The sequence below is a fragment of the Nanorana parkeri genome, unplaced genomic scaffold, assembly GCF_000935625.1.
Source record: "Nanorana parkeri isolate BGI_ZX_2015 unplaced genomic scaffold, ASM93562v1 scaffold740, whole genome shotgun sequence".
Taxonomy (NCBI): domain Eukaryota; kingdom Metazoa; phylum Chordata; class Amphibia; order Anura; family Dicroglossidae; genus Nanorana; species Nanorana parkeri.
In genome coordinates, this window is record NW_017307008.1 from 118,927 (window position 1) to 138,761 (window position 19,835).

The 19,835-nt window shown below is 45.0% G+C and overlaps 1 protein-coding gene across 1 annotated transcript in view; it reads left to right on the forward strand.

The window, feature by feature from the left end:
- Positions 1-13,917, forward strand: part of NHSL2 (NHS like 2) — a 23,784-nt gene extending 9,867 nt beyond the window's left edge. Inside the window, exons 4-7 of the mRNA XM_018564244.1 lie at positions 3,330-3,515; positions 5,109-7,397; positions 10,165-10,294; positions 13,599-13,917. Of these exons, the coding sequence (XP_018419746.1) occupies positions 3,330-3,515; positions 5,109-7,397; positions 10,165-10,294; positions 13,599-13,911 (2,918 nt within the window). The 3' untranslated portion in view covers positions 13,912-13,917. The remainder of the gene's footprint in view (positions 1-3,329; positions 3,516-5,108; positions 7,398-10,164; positions 10,295-13,598) is intronic.
- Positions 13,918-19,835: the final 5,918 nt, after the last annotated feature.

The window sequence follows — 19,835 nt, forward strand, 5'->3', positions numbered from 1 at the left end:
ATGAGAAGACCTGGCTCACAATTGGCGCTCCAATCCATCCCAAAGGTGTTCAGTAGGGGTGAGGTCAGGGCTCTGTGCAGGACACACAAGTTCCTCCACACCAGAATGGTCACACCATGTCCACAGGCCCGGATTCCCCACAAGGCCACCGAGGCCCGGCCTCGGGGCGGCAGGGCGCAGAGGGGCGGCACCGGTGTGGAATCCCCCGACGCCCGGAACATACAGTTCCGGGCGCCGGGCAGTAAGTGTGGTGAAGCCGTGTACGTTTACAAGTGATCTCAGCGATGTAGCCGAGATCACTTGTAATAGGTTTGCAGACCGTCCTCCCCCCGCACCTTACCTCTCTCCTCACTTGCATCGTCCGCCAGGCTTCGTCCTCCCTCAGCCGCCGAGTCTCTGCTCCGAGTAGCCGCCGCCGATGCGGTGAGCAGAGCAGCAGGGTTAAAAGTAACCCTGCCGCTCCGTGTAGTAAGAAGGGAGAGCCGTCCTCCCCTCTCTGCTGTCACGGGAGTTCTAGCACTGTCCTGGAGGTGACGGGTTCAATAAAGAGAACCTGTCACCTCCAAGGGCTATCACACAGGAGATTGTTAGCTACTGTGTGATAGCAATAAAGTTAAGTGGAAAAAAAAAATTGATTAAAAAATAATTATATCAATAAAAATTTAAACAAATAAAATCGAAATAAAAAAATAAACAGGTGATTAAAAAGTAAAAAATAATAATAAAATAATTAGAAAAAAACAACAATAATAAGATTTAAAAAAATTATAAAAAATAAAAAAAAGTAAACGATAAGATAAATAAAAATGTAAAAAGTTAAAAAAAATAAAAAAGTAATAAAGTAAAAAGAAACAATAAAAAAAATTAAAACTAACCATGCTGCCCTGCTATCTGGTTGCCATTCTCTGTTGATGGGGGGGGATCGGCGGGGAGGGGGGAGCATTGCGTAACCTGGCCTTGTGGCGGCAGGGAGATTAAATTCGGTCCTCGGTGTCCACATACTTAAGGATGCATTTGTGGAGTGGGAGCTTGTGGCACTTGAGTTTCGGGGGGATGAGGAGCGAAAAAGGATAAGTCCTCGTCGTTTAAAAATACACCTCTTTTCAAATGTAAATATATGTAGCTCAGGAAGACTTTGTTCATGACTGGGGTTCTCCATCCCCCCTTATTATTTTAGTTGCCACTCCCCGCACTGTTTGTAAGCTCTACGGCTTCCCATTGGGAAACTGGCACTCAAAACTGAACAGCATATTCAAGATCTAGTCATTGTGACGTTGCAGAGTTGGGGATGAGATGTGGCCTGGCCACCACCACGGGGTCATGGCAAACGCCCAAGATTCTCGAGATTCGTGAACCGCAAGCTTTAGCCACATACTTCCGTTGGGTACACCACAAAATTTGCAAACTTCAAAGTTTGAACAACATTTGCAGAAGTGCCTGCCAACCGAAAACATTGTTTATTTGCTCATCCCTATGCAACATAAAGGACAATAAAGACTGCTCGTAGGGAGCCCTCAGCATTCACATTCTCCGGCTCTTCAATACAGCGAGTAAAATCTGAGCAACTTTGTAAGAAATTGATTTCCTGTCCTCTTAATTCCTCCGCATCCTCTACAGGAGATCCAGCTTTATTTTTTAGCTCCACGCTGGGCCCAAAACAGGATAGCCAGAGATTTACAGCCAGACCTGACATAACCTGTGAATTCCTTTATCTCTCCCCTCCGTTCTGTCTAAAGAAAACATGAAATAGTTATTATTAGAGAACTTCCTGAAATGCGATCCAGACCAAATGGAAAGACTTTCCTGTCTCCGAAATGGCATCAGCGGAGCGATTGTTTACAGGAGTCCTCCTACTTTCACTCATCTGGCCAGATACGTCTGGCTCTTCAGCGGTCATAATGTATAAAGTGGACCTGTTGTAGAAGATAGTCACCCTGGTGATGCCTCGGTGACTGATATCACAATGGAACTGACTGTTACTGTATACTGTGACACATCAGGAACTTATTACTTTCTAAAAAGTCCAGTTGAATGCCCTTTGGGCTGATCTCGTGAGCAAAGGTCCCCCACCAGGGCTCTCCAGATCTTGAAGAACAATTGAATGTTCAGTTGAAATCAGCTGCATACATTCTGGGTGCATCAAAGGGTATGCAAAGTCTTCATTTCTTATGGAAAGCAGCCACGGGCTGGGTAGAAAAGCCTGTCCCCTGCCAGCATGGTGGAGCGAAGGAAGCAGTGGCCCCTCTGCATTGATCTAACATGCCCCCCTCTCTGCTGAGTCATAGCTAGAGTTCTCCAATTAGCAGGAAGCATGAGCTTTGCAGAGCTATATGTCTGACTGATATAGGGGGCATGCTGGACCTCTGTGAAGCAGGGTCATTCTGAGGCCGGGTGTCACCCGACTGCGGAGACCGGGTGTCACCCCGCCGCATGCACGGCCGTCTTATTGATGCCTCCCGGCGGCCATCTTGGTGATGGATGCCAGCAGAGAGAGGAGAGGATGTTCACTCGGCGGGATGAGGTATGCCGCCGGGTCCCCTCCTCTCTCCTGAAACTGTAGGGCTGTCAGTCAATGACCAAGCGCCCAACTTTTCAGAGGGAGTGACACCAAAATGACTGTCAGTCATTTTGGTGTCACCCCTCCATTGGTAAAAAAACAGGGACACCGGCACTCCAATAACGATGCAAAAGGACGTCTATTTAATGACGTGGTACAGCATATCACACAAGATGCAACGAAAGTTTCGGGGTCACACAGGATCCCCTTCCCCAGGAAAAAGACATGTGATGGAAGCACAAACAGAAACACATATATATAGCACAGAACCGTGACAAACCAACCAATCACAGAGCTCCCTGAGACCCCTCCATTGGTGTCACCCGGGTGCGGGCCACACCCCCCTTGTGACGCCACTGTTGCAAAGTATCTTCTATACTTAGAGCAAGGGTCCTTCTATGCAGCATTCCGGCTTTGCATTGCTGGATTGCTTCTTGCGAATTGGAGAACTCTATGATGCAGCAGGGGGCGTGTTAAATCAACGCAGAGGGGCCACTGCTTCCCTCTCTGCAGCATGCTGGCAGGAGGCAGCCTTTTCTACTCAGTCTTTGGCTTCTTTCCAAAGAAAACCCAACTGTAAGACCTTTGAACCCTTTTTGTTTTGGTGCCTTTGAAATGCATTTTGCTGATTGGGCTCTACGCAGAGACCTCGCCGTACAGTTTGTTACTGATGGTTGCTAATCGTTTCTACTTTTACTTTTTCTGCACATTTATTTTTTTCTTGTTGACTTCTGCTTTTCGCAATATCTGCTATCCTTTTTTTTGTCTGCAGGAGAACTGTTTGACAAACACGCCAGCTCGCACCACTCCTTGTTCAACACAGAGACAGCGGTGAACCCGAAAACCACTCTGAGACGTAGAAGGACCATAATTGGGTTCTCCCACCACCAGTCGCAGGATCAGGGAGAGGGCAAGAGATCCGCAGCTTCTGAGTCAACGCCCAAGAAGTCCACGCCAGGTTTCTATTTTCCGACCCTATTATTTATTATCTCGATGACATTAAAGAGTTAAACTTTAGATTTGTCTCCAGAATTTAGGGGCACGCGTCGGCCCCATTTTTTTGCCGGTAATATATATTATATTAATATATTGACTCTGTTTTACTGTGCCTGATTTTTTTTTATTCTTCATTGTAGTATATACTTCTGACATTGTGTGATCTGCAGTATATAGAACCCTTATTTATAAAGACAGAGGTGGGAATGTATCTAAAGTGGAGCAGACAAGATCAGAAGAAGTTGCCCCGTGGCAACCAATCAGCTTTTCTCTTCAGTTTGTTGAAAACAAAAGAGAGAAGCTGATTGGTTGTCATGCAAATCTGCTCTAGATTTTGTCTGCTCCACTTTTGATAAATTCCACACAGAGTGACTACAAGAATGACCTTAGGCTGGCAGAAATGATCCTATGCCGATAGCAATTACCCTAGGCTGGTAGGTATGGCCCTAGGCAGGTAGGATTGACCCTAGTCTCATAGCAATGACCCTGGGCTGGAAGAAATTACCCTCAGCTGACAGCAGTGACTATAGGCTTGTAGCAATGAACTTAGGCTAGTACAAATGACCCTAGGCTGGTAGGAATGACCCTAGGCTAGTAGGAATGAACCTAGGCTGATAGCATGGACCCTAGGCTGGTAGAAATTATGCTAGATTGGTAGGAATGATCCTAGGCTGATAGCAGTGACCCTAGGAATGACCCTAGGCTGACAGCAGTGACCATAGGCATGTAGCAATGAACCTAGGCTAGTAGAAACTATTCTAGGCTTGTATGAATTACCCTAGGCTGACAGCAAGGACCATAAGTTGGTGGCAATTAACCTAGGCTAGTAGGAATGACCTTAAGTTTGTAGGAATGACCCTAGGCTGGTAGGAATGACCCTAGGCTGATAGCAATGACCCTAGGCTGATAGCAATGACCCCAGGCTAGTTGAAATTACCTTAGGCTGGTAGGAATGACCCTAGGCTGGTAGGAATGACCCTAGGCTTATAGCAATGACCCCAGGCTGGGTGGAATGGTCCTAGGCTGGTAGGGATGACCCTAGGCTGGTCAGAATGACCCTAGACTTATAGCAATGACCCTAGGTTGATAACAATGAACCTAGGCTGATAACAATGACCCTAGGCTGGTATGAATGACCCTAGGCTGGTAGGAATGACCCTTTGCTGATATCAATACCAGGCTTCAGATCTTTCTGGTTGCCTTTTGTGATCTTCAGTGCACCGAACCCTTATTTATGAAGACTGCTGGAATGACCCTAGGCTCATCAAAGTGACCCTAGGCTCATAGGAATGATCGTAGGCTGATTGTCTTAGAGCTGTGGAAAAGAGACTGCCAGGCTATTTGCCGAGTCAATATCAATTTTTCTCTTGTTGCAGTGTTCATTAAAAAACCAATGCGTTTCAGGGTTCCGAGTGGCCCCCTTCATCAGGGCTACAATACAAAATATTATAGTTCAATCAGCATTAAAGCTGAACTCCAACCAGCCTGTATTTGTAACCTTGTATTTGTAGAATTATCTCAGTATAAAATTATTTAAATTATTTTCTTAATACAGGAAACGTCAATGGTGTAACTACCAGCGAACAACCTCCAGCGCCCCCCGATTCTCCTCCTGCGAAATCAGAATCCTCCCATGGGAGACATCCTGGAGGGAGAGCGGCTACACCTCACCCTCAACAGCTGCCATTGAGAAAGACTTTCAGTGATCTTGGCCACATATTACAGCCATCAAATAATATGGACAGCGCGAGTATGATATATTCGAATCCCCCGTGCAATGGGGCTAAGGACTGCGCCACATCAAACTGGCAGGCAAACTCCTTTAACTATATGACTTCGTCGAGTCCACTAAAAATCGAGCACGCCCCTGTTGCAGAGCCCGCAAAAAGTTTGACGATGACCATGGCATCTCCCGGGGTTTGTAAAGGGACAGGCTCCTTTAAGATAAAAAAAGAAAACCTAACAAGGGGTCATAGTGGAAGCATATGCTTGAGCACAACTCTTCCAGGACACGGCATGGATCCACCAAAAGTTGAGAAGTACAAGGTCGTTTCCTGCCCTAGTCAGCAACTAGGAGGAAGCAGCTTGAACAATTCGTCCACCTTGCCAACAGCGCGCAACGAGTGCACATTCCGAGAAAGGTCACTGTCAATGCCTACAGACACCGGTTCCCTCTCTTCGGTGGACATAACCTACGCCGAGAACAGGAGAGGAAGTGGGGACTACGCTTTAAACTATCCCAGTGGGAGCTCCGAGGAGAGCACGAGTACAGAGAATGTATCCGCGGTGGTTGACCAGGACAATCAGGAACGTAGAAGATCTCGAAGCATCTCCTTGAGGAAGCCGAAGAAAAAGCCTTCACCTCCCGCACGTAGCGTTTCCCTCATAAAAGATGCGTCCGCACAGAAACTGCAGCCGGCGTCCACTATGCCAAAGGATCAAAGACCCAAAAGCCTCTGCATTGCCTTTGATAGCCAAGGGAACAGTTATATTCCAACATCCATGCAGGGCAATGCTACGATGCCATCGTCGAAAAGCATGCTCTTTACTCAAAATTGGAATTCCAGTGATTGCAAGTCCAACGACCTGCACAGGACATTGACAAGCTCTAGTTCCGTAACAGGTTTAACAGTTATAGAATCCAGGAAGATACAGGGAAGTTCTGAGTCCCTGACGTCGCTATACAATTCAAGAGCCACAACGCCATCACAAACTTGCACAGAGGTGGACTCAAAGCTGTCGTCACCTGGTAAACCTCCAGGCTTGATGTCTCCATCTAGTGGCTACTCAAGTCAATCAGAGACCCCAACTACATTTTCAACATCATTAATTCTAGGTCATTCTCCTTACCAAAGCCAAAGGGTAAGGCCCATGGTCCCTGAAAGGAAATCATCACTGCCAGCTGTTTCCCCGATTGATAGAAGTCCCAGTGTCCGGCAGTCATTTGACTTACCGCTTACTCCACCCACGCATCTGGATCTGACCAGTGGCAGAAATTCGTCAAGGAACAAAGTGAGGACCAGCAAGAGCCACTCCGATTCAACATTCAGCACTAAAAACCAGAATCAGAAAACAAGTCCGGTGCAGCCAGTAATGCCGATGGTCACTCAGTCAGACCTCCGCAACATCCGTCTCAGGTCAATAAGCAGATCTGAAACAGAAGATAACTTAGATATTGTAGACCACCTGGACGAACTGACCGATGAAGCCTTTCCTTTGCCAGAGAAGAAGACAAAGCCTCCGGTGGCCGAAAAACCACCGATGTCTAGGAGGCCCAACAGCCTTTCATACAGAACTTCTGCAGCCATGCCAGAATCTCCCGTGATGTCGCCCTCTTCTCCTGGAAAATACCTTCGAGACCAAGTATCCCCTCAGGACGCATACATGGTGATTGGAACTATGCGGCACAAGAAGAATTACGACTATGAAATGCGTATGGAGACACCTCCTTCTTTAGACCCCTCTCCACCACCCGAGAGTTACTTCCAAACCAACCAGCCAAGCGCCAGGAGCTTCTCACAGAGCAGCGCTGACGAAGATGACTATTACAGGGGAAGACAATTCCCAGACAGAATAACCCTACACAACTTGAGTTATATAGATAAAAAGAAAGTAAAGGTTCCACCGCCGATTCCAAAAAAGCCCAGCGTGTTACACTTGCCGGTTGCCAGTCCACCACCAGGCCAGATGACGCCATCTTCATCCGAGCAGAGGCTATCTCCTATTGTAACGTCAGATTATGGAGCCTGCGCGTATCCTGATATCATTGAGTTCCAGAAATATAGTGCCGAAGGATCCATTCATGGTGCACAACCCGATCTTGTGTCTATGGATGCCTATTCAGGTAATGATCACTAAGAGCAAAGGAATCTTTTGATTTTAGAGTCAAGCATTGCCAAGACCATGGGTTTTCATTGGTGTGGTTTGGTGGTAGAATTGACAGTTGCAAGCATGGGAGTGTTAATGGTCAGTGTTAGATTGAACTATATGTACTGAGAAAACATCACAAACGAGGCATTCACCTATCAGAGGTAGAGGGGATATTTCTTTAAATCATGCTTCGTTTTGATGATACCAGCATAAAGTTGGTACCGGAAAACCAGATTTGACGACTATTCAACGACCAAGTGGAGAAATACACAAAGGTTTGGTTAAAGGAGTAAAATATATTTACTCAACAAAGCCAATGATCACTTTGAAAGTGTATGCCCAGTTTACAAAGTGGATGTAGGTAAATAAGGCAAAGCTGTGTTCACTTTACATACCCAACCAGGGCCGGATTTACTCTCTCTGCTGCCCCAAAGCCAGGTTCCTCAATGTGCCCCCCTCCCTGCCAACCCCCCGGGGGTGTGGGGGCAGGGTTGGTTTTAATTTTTACTCATTTACATTTTCATTTATCTTATCTTTTACTTTAAGATTTTACAATTGTTTTTATGACATGTTTTTATTTAAATGTTTTATTTATCTTTCCCTTTTTATTTTTTATATTTTATTTTATTAATTTTTTTACTGTTATCACTTTTTTATTTAATCATATTTATCTTTTACATTTTTATTTTTTACTTTTCGTCAATGTTTATTTTAAAAAAATGTTGTCACTTAACTTTACTGCTATCACACAGGAGCTAACAAGCCCCTGTGTGATAGCATTTGGAGGTGACAGGTTCTCTTTATTGAACGGACGTTCTCTGCTCTACACCCCGTTCTCCGTCCTGAACTACCTTGCCATGGTCTCAGGTCCCCCAGAAGAGCAGGGGGCTCCGAAAACCACGGCGGGGAGGGAGGTGGGAAGAGGCGGCTGCAGGTGGTGTGGCAGGGGAGGACGAGCAGGCTAATGACAAGTGATCGCAGCATCGCCGAGATCACTTGTACAAAACGAGTTGCCGATTCACCGCTGTACATTTAGCCCGAAGCAGGACTAAATGTAAAAAAAACTACCCAACTGCATGTCCCAGGCGTTGGGAGATAGGAATTCCACACCCCTGCTGCCCATTTACTCCCTGCTGCTCCGAGGCCGGGCCTTGGTGACCTTGTTGGAAATCCGGCCATGTACCCAACCAAATTCCTATCAAAACTGGATTTTTTCCAAAAATTTGAAGTGGACACAGCTTTGCCTTATTTACAAACATTCACTTAGCACTACTATGGTAATCCATCCCTATGAAAAATTCAACAGTTTCCTTGACAGAGCCCTGCGGTACCCAATATAGTAGATCCTCTTCCCAAAAAATACTGAATCTTGTCCTTAGTTCGAGAGAAAAATCTCATTGCAGCTAGGTAGATATTGTTCATGCACTCCAATCTCAACATATCACAATGCATTTTAGATTCACGAATTATACTCCATACTGGCTAATCTTTAGAATTATGGCATGAACAATCATTACTTTTCTTATGTGTGTACACCATATAGCCATGTATGGCCAAAAGTTGGTGGACACCATCACACCTATATGAGCTTGTTGGACATCCTGTCCAAAATTATAGACATTATTATGGAGTTGTCCACCTCCCCTTTTGGCCATTGATATGGAGTTAGTCCCCCTTTGTGTCTATAACATCCCCCACTCTTCTGGGAAGGCTTTCCTCAATATTTTGAAGGCTGTGGGAATTTGTGGCCATTTGTGAGGTCAGGTACTGATGTTGGATGAGAAGACCTGACTCACAATCAGCATCCCAATTCATCCCAAAGGTGTTCAGTAGGGTTGAGGTCAGGGCTCTGTGCAGGACACTCGAGTTCCTCCACACCAAACTGGTCACACCATGTCTTCATGGAGCTGGCTTTGTACACAGGGGACAGTCATGGTGGAACAGAAAAGGGCCTTCACCAAACTGTTACCACAAGGTTGGAGGAGCACAATTGTCTACAATGTCTTTGTATGTTGTAGTATTACCAGAACCTTCACTGGAGACACCTGAACTCAATAATTTGGAGGGGATCCAATTCATCCCAAAGGTGTTCAGTAGGGTTGAGGTCAGGGCTCTGTGCAGGACACTTAAGTTCTTCCACATCAAACTAGTCAAACCATGTCTTTATGTAGCTGGCTTTGTACACAGGGGACCGTCATGTTCAGTAGGGTGGAGATCAGGGCTCTGTGCAGGACACTTAAGTTCTTCCACATCAAACTGGTCAAACCATGTCTTTATGGTGCTGGCTTTGACCCCTGAACTCAAAAACCTTGTTCCATAAGATGTTCCTATGTTCCCTAGGGTTGAGGTCAGGGCTCTGGTGTGGAGGAACCTGAGTAGCCTTCACAAACTGGTCAAACCATGTCTTAATGGAGCTGGCTTTGTACACAGGGGACAGTCATGGTGGGACACAAAAGGGTCTTCACCAAACTGTTAGAACAAGGCTGGAAGACCACAGTTGTCTACAATGTCTTTGCATGTTGTAGCATTAACAGAACCTTCACTGGGAACTCCTGAACTCCATAATTTGGAGGAATGTCTTCATAATTTTAACCATAGACAGTAGTGTAATGATTAAATCAGACCAATGGTCTGGACTCATTACTAATCAGTTGGTCTGGTCTAATTAGTTCCTTATCATCCTTAAAACTTGTTGAGAAGTAACTCCACTATTGTAATATTTGTGGCTATTGGTTTTACAGGATCATACGCAAACATGCCAGAAGACGGCAAGTGTGTATCAAGGAAGACAGCAGAGTGCATTACTGAAGATGATGACGAGGTGTTTGTCAGTTCACGTACCACCGAAGATTTATTTACACTCATCCACAGGTAAGCTCAGAGTGTTTGTTTCCGATACTATAATCAGAGATGTAAAAATGGCCTTTATAAAGTGCACCGTGAGGGCAGCCTCATTATACTATACTAATGCACAGTGGCCTGACTACCAAAGTAGGGATCAGTAAGGCAGCATTGCCTTCATTGCATTCAGCTCCTGTGCTGCTTCATCGCCTACTCACCCCACCGCTGTAAAAGAAGAGCATATGTACAGGCAAAAAAATAAAGAAGCATATTCAGTATATGGCTGCAATAAAGTGAAAACCCTATTCGATTTCAGACTCTTGATTTCCTCTAAGGCCTTGGTTCCCAACTGGTGGATCGTGACCCAAAAGTGGGTCGCCGCATGCCTTCCACTTTTCTCGGTGACTGACTTCTCACCCTCTCCCTATCCTCACCCTAGCGCAGCATTGTCTGTTCTCACACCGAGCAGCCATTCAAAGTACTGTATGCTGCTCAGTGCTGAGTGTCAGCTTGAGGTGGGGTGGGCTGGGGGTATGACAGTGAGGGATCTCCATCCAAACCTGCATTGCTTACAGCTCCCTCGCATGTCCTGTAGAGGTTCCTGGACGGGAGTGACATCACATTCTGGCTCCTGGAACCTCTACAGGGTGGAAGCTGTACAAGCAATGCACAATATGAATGGAGCTCCAGCACAGCAGCCCACACTGCCGTGTGTTCCATCGCAGTGCGACTTAGGTCGCGACTTAATGACTGGGTCCTGGGGTTACCCAGGTTAAGAACCACTGTTCCAAGGGGTCTATTTATAAACAATTTGCACAACCATTTGCCCTACGAATCTCTACGAATGTTCCTTCTGTGCGAATAGGGGCAAAAATGAACAATTCATAGCATAGTTTCTTTTCAATACAGCATTATGAGTACTAGATGGCACCGAGGAGCATAGGATATTAGTATTTATTTCCTATACTCAGCTCCATCTAGTGGCCATAATGTGGAACTTGAAAAAGAAAATATACTAAGAACGTTCATTTGCACCTCTATTTGTACAAAGATTCAATTCTTTATAAATAAACCCCTAAGAGTAAAGCAAGAGTCTGGGCATGGGTGGGGTTCACTTTGACACACAGCATTGCAGGAGCCCCAGGAGTTGAGCCCTCTGGAAGGTAGAAAAGGGGGAGATATCACATGCCAGACTTTTTTTTTCCGTCTTGCTTTCCACCACCTAGAAAAAAAAATTGCAGATGATCAGAAATTCCATTTTAAGGTCCTGCTGAGTGCTCAGCCCACACACAGCTGCAGCTGAGATTCCTGTGATCCATCAGAAGGAATGAGATATTATGGAGGAGGAACCTTATTTATTCTAGAATTAGGTTTTCCTTCCCTCCCAGTGAAGTCCCTCACTGGCACTGTTCAGTCTAATGTTTATTAAGGGCTCATTCGCACCATGTGCTTTGGGTAGCGTTGCACAGTGTGGGTCCAGCAGGAACAACAAGTACAAGCAACAATAACATGCATTAAGGAAATAGTGATTTGCTTGCAGTGAGCAGATTTGGGTCAAATCTTTAAAGAATATGTAAAGGAATTTGTTTTCATTTTGGATCTAGTAGGGAAGGGTTGGACTTTTCGTTAAGTTCTTATCACTGTCTGTACCTCCCCCCATGAAGATTCGCCCTCTCTCTTTGTCCCGATGACCATTGTCACTGAGACACAAAGTAATAGGAAATCCCAAAATTTTAGTTGAGTGTCACTAAAGCAAGAGGTGAAGGAAATTTCGGTTATCTGCTCCTGTGACAACTCTATAAGATGGCTTTTCCATTAACCTTTGAGAGTTTCTCACTCATTTTCTGTTGCATCGCCAGGATACAAACTAGGAAGTGAAGGGAAATCTCAGGTAGCAAAAAATAACCTTGTAGGGGTTTTAACGTTTCCCTAATTTATCTAAGACTATATTTAAAAAAAGGTTTTGGCTTTATATACGGTTTAACTTGTGTCACCAATGGAACATACCGCCCAACTTTGTAAGATGGGAAAGAGGGACACATTGTAGCATGAAGTATGTAGGCAGAGGCCACGTCTCCAGTCGCACGGTCAATTCAATGACAAGTTTATTTGACTTGCGGTTGACGTCCTTCTGACCTTCTTCAAGGTGGTTTTGCAATCCCGTAGACTTTTATGGGAATGGAAAACACATTTGATGTGAACAAAAGCCCATCGGCAAAGGCCCGTAAGGAACAGGAATAATCGAGAAATAAGGTAATATCTCCTCTTTCTATAGTAGATGTGACGGGCTTGTGCCAACAAGCTTTAGGTTTGAGGTTTGGCATCAGTTTCCCATTAGTTTGAGATGCCTCTGAGGTCATCTAGAATTCATTGACAGTGGCATTTGTCCTGCAGTTTTGACCTCCTTCTGACCTGCTTCAAGCAGGTTTTGCATTCCCATAGCATAGATGCCAGCATCTCAGATTTTCCGAAACAGTCATGCATTTTGGACACCAGTTCCAGTGGTGCTGTGTCCCACAGAATAATCTAGATGTAAGATAATATCTTATGCTCATTCTACAGTAGGTGTGACAAGCCTGTTCCATTGGACTTTGGGCTTGTGGCAATGGGATCAGTCTGACATCAGCCCATGCCATTGGACTTTGGGCTCATGGTGATGGAATCAGTTGGACATTAGTTTGAGACTCTTATGAGATCATATAGAATTCAATGAATGGTGCCTTTGACCTATAGTTGACCTCCTTCTGACTTGTAGTTGACCTCCTTCAGACCTGCAGTAGACCCTCTGAGCTGAAAATGACCTTCTCTTGATCTTCAGTTGACCCTCTGACCTAAAGATGACCTCTTCCTGACCTGCAGTTGACCCTTTGACCTGCAGATGACTCCCTTTTGACTTTCAGTTGACCCACTGACCTAAAGATGACCTACTCCTGACCAGCAGTTGACCCGCTGACCTGAAGATGACTTCCTCTTGACCTTCAGTTGACCCTCTGACCTAAAGATGACCTACTCCTGACCTGCAGTTGACCCTCTGACCTAAAGATGACCTACTCCTGACCTGCAGTTGATCCTCTGACCTGCAGATGACCTCCTCTTGATCTTCAGTTGACCCTCTGTCCTGCAGATGACCTCCTCTTGATCTTCACTTGACCCTCTGACCTGAAGATGACCAGTTGGCCCTTTCCTCAAGCAGGTTTTGCATTCCCGTAGACTTGTATGGAAATGCAAAATCTTTATACATGAACAAAAGCCCATAAACACAAGGACCCATACTTTTTTTTGTGGTTCACCTCTAAATTTTGGATATTACAATACTTTCTTATTTCTTCCTTAGGTCAAAGAGGAAGTTGCTGGGATGGAAAGACTCCGGAGACTCTTTCGGGAGCAGACAAAGTTCAATGTCTCCGATCAAAATTTCATACGCCACAAACAGTGACACGGGAACGCTGAGCATTAGCCGGACTTCTAGCAAAACCGAGGACTTTAAAGCCCTTCTCCAAAGGAAGGGCAGCAAAAGCAGCATAGGGGCCCGACCCTCGGCCGCCGAACTCCTTAAAACCACCAACCCTTTGGCTCGGAGAGTGATGAGCGAGTTTGCTCCGGAATTTGAGAAAAACGGCAACACCAAAACCTTGCCTAGAGATTGATTTGGTTTTTTTGGGAGGAAAGCCTGGAGATGACAAGAAGTGCAAAACTAAGTTTTGTATCACACTTCTATCTACGAAAATTTGTAATGGCCGTCGTACGCTGGAATATAGGGTGTTGGCAATGCCCCTAAAATAAGAAAAAACACACTTATTTTATTTTAAATGTTACCTGAACAATTGTCCAATGGGAGAACTCGGTACACCTGAAATAACTCAACTTGAACTAATTTCAGCCGAACGTCTCTGGAATACTATGAAAGGAATGATTTTTTTTTGTTTTTCCGAATAACGTTGTGCCAAATTTTAGACTGATATGCTACGTGTAGTAATAATGTGACATCCGCCAGATCTCTCTCCCGGAACGTTCATGACTCTCTGCATGTGATCCGGAAAGTGTTTTTTGTGCAATCGCTATGAGCTTTGCATTTTGTAGTATATATATATCTCTCATTTTATATTTATCTTCTCGCAGCCACGCGGGGATGAGAGTGGTGACAGTTGACCCTCTGACCTAAAGATGACCTACTCCTGACCTGCAGTTGATCCTCTGACCTGCAGATGACCTCCTCTTGATCTTCAGTTGACCCTCTGTCCTGCAGATGACCTCCTCTTGATCTTCACTTGACCCTCTGACCTGAAGATGACCAGTTGGCCCTTTCCTCAAGCAGGTTTTGCATTCCCGTAGACTTGTATGGAAATGCAAAATCTTTATACATGAACAAAAGCCCATAAACACAAGGACCCATACTTTTTTTTGTGGTTCACCTCTAAATTTTGGATATTACAATACTTTCTTATTTCTTCCTTAGGTCAAAGAGGAAGTTGCTGGGATGGAAAGACTCCGGAGACTCTTTCGGGAGCAGACAAAGTTCAATGTCTCCGATCAAAATTTCATACGCCACAAACAGTGACACGGGAACGCTGAGCATTAGCCGGACTTCTAGCAAAACCGAGGACTTTAAAGCCCTTCTCCAAAGGAAGGGCAGCAAAAGCAGCATAGGGGCCCGACCCTCGGCCGCCGAACTCCTTAAAACCACCAACCCTTTGGCTCGGAGAGTGATGAGCGAGTTTGCTCCGGAATTTGAGAAAAACGGCAACACCAAAACCTTGCCTAGAGATTGATTTGGTTTTTTTGGGAGGAAAGCCTGGAGATGACAAGAAGTGCAAAACTAAGTTTTGTATCACACTTCTATCTACGAAAATTTGTAATGGCCGTCGTACGCTGGAATATAGGGTGTTGGCAATGCCCCTAAAATAAGAAAAAACACACTTATTTTATTTTAAATGTTACCTGAACAATTGTCCAATGGGAGAACTCGGTACACCTGAAATAACTCAACTTGAACTAATTTCAGCCGAACGTCTCTGGAATACTATGAAAGGAATGATTTTTTTTTGTTTTTCCGAATAACGTTGTGCCAAATTTTAGACTGATATGCTACGTGTAGTAATAATGTGACATCCGCCAGATCTCTCTCCCGGAACGTTCATGACTCTCTGCATGTGATCCGGAAAGTGTTTTTTGTGCAATCGCTATGAGCTTTGCATTTTGTAGTATATATATATCTCTCATTTTATATTTATCTTCTCGCAGCCACGCGGGGATGAGAGTGGTGGTATTCACATTTGCCATACATGCGCAGAGACGTAGTAGGGCTCATCAAATCTATAAAGACGTCTTGACTTCTATGAACATGGCACTGGTAGTATTGGCTTGGATTGGTGAATATTATAGTACTTAGCAGATTTCCTTCTTTAAAGCTGAACTCCAGGCAACCGGCTACATACACAGACATAATACATACAAGGGAACTGTTTGACCTGCCAAAGGATTTGTATTTCTGTCCATCCAGTCCTGAGATTTGAGGCAGGGGACCTAATTTTTCTCTGCTGCAGTTAACTCGCCCTTGAAGGTCTTGTCCCTCTCCCCATCCTGTGATTGTTCTCTCCTACTATCAAGACACCTGATTGGCTCCTGGTGCTGCCTCTTCTTCCCCATTCTGCTGTACAAAGGATTGCAAGAGGCTGATACCAAGTCAAATGAAGGTACTTGCACTGCTTGTATTAAAACAATACAGACTGAGAGAGCTGAGCCAATTTGTGTGTTTTACATCTGCCTGGAGTTCAGCTTTAAATGAGCTGTTGGTTGGGATTCCCCATTATGGCAAGGCTGGCATCTTACAGATATCACATCTCGGGGATGTGGAATTTGAAGGAGGATGGAACAAAGGGGCCAGTCCTAAAAAGTTGGGCTGGTGGCCTCGAGTGGAGATACTTTACCATTCAGACATTGATCATAGCGGGACTTGCAGTTGGTGGCACATGGTGGACATTGTATAGATGTCTGCTCCCTATTCAGACCTCAGCATCTGGTAGATGGGAGTCTTCCAGCACCAACTTCCTATGAGGAACTGAGATGTCATGTGGCCATATGCCAACAGCTGCAAAGGCAGGTGATTCTGGAAGATGTGAATCTGTGCCTACCATGAAAGCAGCCACTTGGGTGTATTTCCCCCCCCCCCTAGGCCCAAGGGTTTCAGTCCGCTGGTGGGATTACATCTGCAGAGTTGTTTGATTGGACCTATCGAAATATTACCAGATGCCAGTTCATATTGTGTCAATCCACATTTTTCATTTTGTGGCCTTCCAACACCATGCCGTCATGTAACGTACTTTATATCTGACCGTCTTTACCACAGTATTCTCCAACTTTTGAAGGAAATGAACCACCAAGTGTTGATATTGCAGAGAGTAAGGGTTATATTTGGGCCAGCAGGTAGATTGTACAAACAGTCTATTGCCTTCATTCTTGGGGCAAGTCTCAAGTAGGGCTTATTGCCAAAAATATAGCACTTATGATATTTTGACCATTCAATAAAAAAAAATTATATTTAGGACACCCAGTTAATTAGGGTACATTTCCATGGGTTCCACACTATATGACTATGAGTTTGTAGGTCGTTGACCATCACACCTATATGAGCTTGTTGGTTTCCCATTCCAAAACCATGGCCATCAATATGGAGTTGTCCCTCTTTTGCACCTATACCAGCCCCTACACTTGTTGTCTCCGATGTCCATTAATATGGAATTGTCTCCCATGGCCATTAATATGGAGTTGTCTCCCATGGCCATTAATATGGAATTGTCTCTCATGGCCATTAATATGGAATTGTCTCCCATGACCATTAATATGGAGTTGCCCCCCATGGCCATTAACATGGAGTTGCTCCCCATGACCATCAAAATGGAGTTGTCCCCCATGGCCATTAATATGAGGTTGACCACCCATCTTTGCAACAATTACATCCTCCGCTCTTCTGAGAAAGCTTTCCATGAGCATTTGGAGGGTGTCTGTAGGTATTTGTGCCCATTTGTGAGGGCAGCTACTGATGCTGGATGAAAAGACCTGGCTCATGATGCACGTTCCAATTCATCCTAAAGATGTTCAGTAGAGTTGAGGTCAGGTACTGATGTTGGATGAGAAGACCTGGCTTGTAATTGATCCTTATAGCGTTGATTAGGGTTGAGGTCTGGGCTTTGTGCAGGACACTCAGGTTCCTCCACACCACACTGGTCAAACCATGTCTATAGAAAAAGAAAAGGGCCTTCACCAAACTGTTACCACAAGGTTTGATGAGCACAATTGTCTATTCTGTCTTTGTATGCTGTAGCATTAACAGGACCTTCACTGGAGACACCTGAATTCATTTGGAGAGGGGGCCATGCACATTTGGTCATGTGTGGAGATTTAATGGTCAGGTGCCCTTAAACCTATGACTATGTAGTGTACTTTGTGTTTGGTTTCTGCTGACCTGTATTTGCTGCAGGGTCAATATGACCTATTCTGTGCTGGTTGTAGGAACAATTTAACCCTAGGAGAACAGTGCCTACAAGCATATAAGGCCATTTAGTAAAAGCTCTAAAGGAAGGTAATGTGGCACGTGGTGCAAGGAAGGGCCCGTGATGAGGGGTTAAACCGGAGATGGGCTTTAAGCATCACTTGCAAAGTCTTGGGGTAGAAAAAGGTGATGGCATGGGAACTGGATAGAAGCACATATTATTGCACATGTAAAATCTCTACATGACCGTCGGTAGTGCTAATTGCTTGAGGAAACTCTTACCGATGATATGCCTTACCCATCCCTCACCAAAGATGAAGTCAATGGAAAGTCCAAGAGTGTGAAAGCTTTTTTAGGAAGGGCAGATATGGCGGGGCAGATTGTAGGTCCACCATTGCTCATGGTGAGACACCTGCCATAGCTATCGCCAGAGCTACACAGGATCATCGTTTCATAGGATCAACAGACACAACCCAGAGCCTGAGAACTTCAGCTCAGTCTTTAGATTTGGCTACAGTATTGTCCCAAATGCTCCTGGCCTAATTGCCCTGACAATCACAATGTTGTTCTAAACAACAGAAAATGACAAAGATACACTGGAGTTATCTGAATCAGATAGTCCTCCAGGACATAGAGTTCGGGGGAGGAGGGGAGGCGAGGTGTACCAATATTCCTTACCCCCTTGGGTATCCCACCGACCTGCCGATTTGAATGTAAGTGAATGGAAGTGTCGGAATGGCAAACTGTCTGAGGACAGGGTGATTTAAGTTTTGTACTTATATTTGCTTAGAAGTTCACAAAGCACGCCACCGCGTTTTGGGGTCTTAACGTGCCCCTTTTTGGGGGCTCATAAATGTAGCACCCTGCCCAGAACTGAGCAGTGGAAATAGCCTGTTTGTAAAGCAGACCTTTCCAAAAAGAATTAGTAAGGCATGCCTACACTTTTCAGGGGGCTTAACATATCCCTTCTAATAAATCTGGCAACATATATATGGATGGAGCCATCATCCCACATGGGCCACCTACTCACCCAAGCCTGTGGCTGGACAGTCAAGGAGCGGCAACAGACTGATGAGGTCATCCCTCTGCTCTTTCCTCTTGTTGGCATGTTCCTTGTCAGCTTCTTTTCATACAGCCCCCTTACTGCTGCCTTTCCTGCTCCCGGTCTGAGCTATGCGGTATAGGAGATTACAGAAGGTTGATACCAAGTACTAACAAAAGTTGCATTTTTAGAAATACATTTAGCATTGTGAATAGATAACGGCATTAGGTGATGCTTTTGTATCCATCAGTCTGCAGTTCAGCTTTAAAACGACCCTGCCAGGCTAAAGAAAATTCTAAATAGAAGAGGTGATATACTCAGCTATATGGTGGCCCGTGTCTCCTACCTCCCTTAGTTCCATAGTACTTTCAGGAGCATAAGATGTCTGTGTCCCCTGCCACGTGCATTGGTTCCTTCCCTATGGGACTCAACAGTGATGTAGCAATAGGAGGATGGACCAACAGGAAGCAGCAGGGGGCACAGGCATCCAATGAACATAGGGGAGGGAGTAGGGTAGGGGAAGAGCAGGAGAGCTTATTATAATACCTCTTAAACTGACGGGGTCACCTCTTTTCAATCAGCCCATTATTCCCATCGAGCCAAATTGTAACGTTGTTTCCTTTTCCGGTTGTAGAATCTTGTGATAGCCAAGAAACAAATAAAATAATAATCAGCACTGAGAGACGTACCGACATCACCACTCTACTGTAGCACTGTGCTACGACGACCCATTCCATACGTATACATAACGCCACACCTCTGTACAGCAAAGTATCTTATAAATATATATACATTATACATATTATATATATACAGTATATATATCTGGAACATCTGGATGTTGTATTTTGCATCTGTTTTGCGGATCTCAGTTCACATTGTTAATAGGGGAGCCTCGCAGCCAAGACGGTTATTATTTCTAATCTTGCTTTTTTTTTTTCCCCTGAGCCGATTCACGTTCGGAAAGAGAACGATCGCTCCGGCACGGTGAAAGGTTTTGGGTTTTCTTGAGGAACCGGCTTGTATATTTCTGGCTTGCC